Source organism: Alternaria infectoria, assembly GCF_024043175.1.
Source record: "Alternaria infectoria strain BMP 0036 chromosome Unknown scaffold_35, whole genome shotgun sequence".
Lineage (NCBI taxonomy): Eukaryota > Fungi > Ascomycota > Dothideomycetes > Pleosporales > Pleosporaceae > Alternaria > Alternaria infectoria.
Genome location: NW_026250724.1, coordinates 181078 through 186043, shown reverse-complemented (window position 1 = coordinate 186043; position 4966 = coordinate 181078). Strand labels below are relative to the sequence as shown.

The 4966-nt window shown below is 55.2% G+C and overlaps 1 protein-coding gene across 1 annotated transcript; it reads right to left on the bottom strand.

Annotated features, from left to right (window-relative positions):
* Positions 1-462: 462 nt before the first annotated feature.
* J4E92_010395 (uncharacterized protein) lies at positions 463-1371 on the bottom strand (the record flags this gene model as incomplete). Its single annotated transcript, XM_051501733.1, has 1 exon — positions 463-1371. One exon carries the CDS (start codon positions 1369-1371, stop codon positions 463-465), a length of 909 nt encoding a protein of 302 aa, XP_051348082.1.
* Between the last annotated feature and the right edge of the window lie 3595 nt (positions 1372-4966).

Sequence of the window (4966 nt, the reverse complement as noted above, 5' to 3'; positions counted from 1 at the left end):
AAAGATGTGCATGCGCTGCCTTGTCAAGTTTGAAGTCCCTCGCAGTTGCGACACCTCCGTCTCTGTTGACAACGTTTCCAGCAACCACCAAGGTGAGCGCGACTCTATCGCTGCTCCAAGTCTGCATCAAACCCCGTGCAACTTGAGCTACTTTAACAGATGACAGAAAGCGTTCCTAATTTTGTCTCGCATTTCGTCTCCTCCGATATGCGCTGCCGTGTTCTCGATGAAGCCAAAGTTCCGTCGTCCCGTACATGTTGGGGTCTAGCCGGGAGAAGAGACGTTGGAAGAACAGATGTAGACGAGACGGAGGCAATGAACAGGCTAGTCTGGAGTCAGTTTTGTATTATCGAAGCGTTTCTGCAAGCCTTACCTACATTCATTCGAGACGGCCTCCCCATAACCCTCCTTATTCTTATCGTAGTCGAAACCGTAGACATGATGTGTTCGCGTGCGCATCGCTTACCGAGCATGGTAGTACAACTCATGATGTTGATGCTCGTAGGCTGCACGCTGATCGCTGCTGCTGTTGACCCAAGTCTCGTGGCCATATTGAAATGCGCAATGACTGTCTCTTGAACCTTGGTGGTTGCTGTTTACTGAATAGTTGACCGCAGCCTGATCATTGCCCGTGGCACGATTGTTCTCTTCGCTTTGGCGAGCGCAATGGTATCGGTGGCCTCCATCTATGACATCCTTGATCCGGGCAATAGTCTCACCAGGTCTGTAGTCTCTCGTCACTCGATTGATGTCATCGTTCAGATGCCTCTTGATTAAATCGCTGGGCTTCTCATTCTCTCCATCTTCTTCCGTGTCCGTGCTCAAGGCGGCATGATCCAGCGGAACACTATCCAGCCATCCGCGCAAGCGGTCGAAGTTCTTCGTCTCTTCATCGAAATTGATAGGCTGTTCGCGCTGAAGCGTGTCCTGTTGGTGGGCCGAAGGATCGCGCTCCTCGTAGCGGTCACGCTGGGGGGTGCCGCAGACCGGGAGCTGACCACCGCACTTGTAGTCCTTTTGGTGGTCGCTCTCGATCTTGTAGAGGCCTGAAGTAGCGCGAGCAAACTGGTAGCGCTTTTCGCCGGCCAAGCCGTATGTCATGTTCTTGTAGACTTCACCATGATCGTAGCCACGAGTCACCTTGTTGATTGCCTCCATCAAGAGCCGGTCTGGACTCATATCCATAATATCCCCAGTGTCACGCTCGGGTTCCTTGACTGTAGTCTCGTTCGTTGCAAGGAAGGCCGGAACCCGATTGGATAAGCTGATCTGCCTCCGGGCGGTCGACTTGAATCCCTTCATCAGATGTTTTAGCCTGTTGCGCATGTACCCTTGGTGTCTGAGATTGCTGGTCGCATTTTCTTGCTTCATGATGCGGTAGGGCTTTCGCAATGGTTCAGGTCGCGAGTGGTGGCACAGCGAAATGAGGGCGCATAATGGTGAGAAGAGACCAGCGCGTGAGGTGACAGAGGATAACTGGCAACCAGGAAGGCTTAGCGTAGTTAGTGAGCGTACTAGAAAGGGTCGGCAGACAACGTCAGTCGGTGAGTGCGCGGGTCGGAGCAACCAAGGTTAATTTCAATTGCGGGATGCCCTGGTGAAGACGGAAACAGACAGCGTATCTACCAACGCTACGACGATTTGTTGCATCGGCTTTGAGAGCATATGTCACAGCATCTACGACATGACTGCAATAAATAAGTAAATAATGGGACATTGCTCGTTGCTTGTCTTGATTGGTGATCCAGAAGCCCGAAAAGTCGCCCTTATCACCCAGGGCGCGTTCCGACAGACGATGTGACCATTTGCACCTGTATGAAAGAAGCATCTCAGCTCATAACGCGCCGTGCTCTCCGCCCCAACGTTTCACTCTGAGACCTCAGTCGCCTTCATGCGTAGTGAAGTGGCGGTCGATCACGTCAATTCGATATCGCGGTTTTTGATCCGTTACCAGAGCCGACTAAGAGATGCGACGCGCGAAACACGCGAGGTCAACCCGCCAAAGAAAGCTCGACACGAGTCCTAAAAGCCTTCATGAAGTGCCCACGAGAGCTAGCCAACACCTGGCTGTGCCTAAGCCACGACCGCAACCATGTGGGCCGATTCGCAGAACACTCGTGCTACAGCTATTCGATCATTCGAAGGCGCGAATGCCATCGAGCATACGCTCAAGGCGCGAGGGACGCATCGGGTTCGAAGCAACATTGAGATGCCCTGGCAGGAGGGCCCGAAAGTCGTTCCCGTTGGTGCGGTCGAGCGTGATGCGCACGCTTTTCTTTCCATGTCTGAACAAAAATTCCTGTCGCCCCAGGGCTGCCAATGATAGCTTTTCGCCCGTGACTCACGTGCAACCGACGACGAGAAGCTCAATCACATGGTCGTTGAAGCTGCGCGAGTCGAAAGCGAAGAGCCGACTGCCAAACCAGCCCAGTATGTCTCTTGTGAGGTATCCAAGTTGATGCAGCCGGTCCGCTACTCCTCTAGCAAGCGGAAGAAGATACTACACCGGCTGTCGGGTTTGGCGAGCAAGATGCGGAGGAGGGAAAGCAGGCCTTTCACGTCTCGTATGAGTCGTGAAAGTTGATGTGGCCGGTGTGCTCTTCTCAAAGAAACAGAGACGACCTTCCACTCGGCGTCGGGTTTGGCGAACAGGGTGGTGCGAGACGAAGTAGTCGTGCATGCTGGCCTTGCTCTTCTGGCCTCACCGATCAGGGGACTGTGCTTTCGATTTGGACTGAAGCAGGCTACTCTATCAGTACGCGTTGCTTCGACATGTTATGGTTGATCTCCTTGGGAAGCTTAAGATGCGTCTACGCTGGCCGACTTCGCGTCTTCGTGATTGTATGACCCGGTGCGCTCCAGGACCACACGTCGGCGCGGGTATCCTCGCCCTCGTTGAGTCACCACGCCGCACCGTTCACCTCCATGTTCAGTGTGCCAGCCAATCGTGCCAAGTCGTAAGACAGTCGACGCGCGACAAGGCTTGTGTGAAGGGCGTTGGCTGTGCCTTCGATCGGCGCTGTCGGAGGAGTTATGGGCGCTGGTGTTATTGGTGTGCGGGAGCTCTGCGGGTGATGGGAAAGTCGTATGGCTTTCGTGCAGCCGTTCGGGAGCGTGTGCGGTTGGTGGTGAGGCCTAGGCTGGATCGTCAGCAAGGTGGACTCGAGATGGGTCGGTGGCCGTACACGGATACTTGTACAAGTAGTGCTGTCAAGCGGCATCGTTGGAGCGAGCACCGTCTTCATCTGCTGCTTTTCTGTCGTCTCCCTCTTGGGCCCGAAGCCATCTCGACCGAGGCGCATCTGGCAATATGGAGCCTAGGAAGATGCTTGTCTTAAACACTCAGACACCGAGTTGGAATGCAGAACCGAGCAAGAGGGGCTGGCCGAAAGGACTGAGCAGGGCTTCTTGGGAGCGACCAGACCAGTGCGACGTATTGTGTTGTGTGGGGTTTACAGCCCGAGTCATACGGATTGGCCAAAGATGGCAGGACGCGTGCCGAGGTGGTCATGGAAGAAGGGGATCCTGCACCCCGCCATCATCATTGGCAAGGGATTCATGGCTGCCAGTACCTGGACACGATGTGGGCATGGAGAGTTCTCCCAGACAGTGCATTATTGGGTGCGACGAATTATCGGGCGGAGCGTATTGCTGTAGGGGCGGTTAAGCGTTGGACACTGTCGTCGTCGTCGTCGTCGTCGTCGTCGTCGGCGAGGGGGTATGAAGGTTACGGAGAGCCTGGCGAGTACGAAGCGCGCCTACAAGAGAAAGGGTGAGATGTGGCGGATGTCACTAAGACGTATGGACTCACGAGAGAAAAGGCATGGCTATCGCTCTCGAAGCCCGTGTGAATCATGGATGATCAAGGCCATGCCGCTCTAGGAGTAGCGTGACAGCTCGCATCACGGCTTGCCCCGCATCCGCCGCGCAACCCCAACACCAGCACTTCCAAGGTTCCCTTCGTCTAACATGTCACTCAGATACATCTCACCCTGTTCTATCTTCTAGGTCGGAAATCCAGGGATTTCTCCCTAGCGATCTAACGTAATTGTACTCAGTGGAATTGATCTCTGACCTTGCGACGGGAAGTCCGAGGAGGCGATTGTTTGGAACGTTTCCCGCTTTGTTTGCTTTTGCCATGGAAAGACTGCTGGTAAGACACCGCATGCTTGCGAACTCGCGACCTCTAGGGCTCGAGCACGCTTCCGATGCAGACTAGTGGCCTTCCCCGCGCCGAGGCCCAGATCAGCTGCAGGCTCCTGGCTCCGCGGCATCAGCACCAGCACCACCACCAGCACCACCACCACCACCATTGCCCATGCAGCCCGCCACACCTGTCACCACACGGCCCCAACCTCGAAAACAGCATGCACATACACCTGGCACATTCACCCATCGGCAGCAATTGAGCCTTCGGCCGTCATGAGCAGATGAGGAGGTGCGACCACACCCGGGGCTAGCAGGGCAGCTGGAGCGCTTGTGCCGGTATACGCGACCCTTCTCGGACAAGTGGCTGTTTGAATGCTGTAAGGCTGTGCCCGTGTGAGATTTCTATCGCGTCGGGACGAGAGCGGTACATGCAGTGCTTGCGCTGATAGCCACAGCCGCCACTGGTTTGCGAACCGCGTATGAGTGACGCCATCTTATGTAGCTATATCGTACACGTATCGAGCGCAATGTACCTGAACAGCGACCGCGCGCCAAATGTGCCCACCGGCGAAGACGATCTCAACTGCTGCCATTCTCGGTGAACCCAGCACGAGACCGACATCAGGCTTCAGACACACACCGACAACTCCAACTTCTCCGAGGAACAACACGACTGCTGGCGTCGTTATAAACTGATATGCACAAAGCTAGCTGCGAACAGGCTGAGCGCTGACCGTTCTCTCCATGGACAACCTTGCATGCGCACCGACTGGGCAAACTGTTAGCCTGACCACAGGCCAGTGTCTTCACGTGTCCC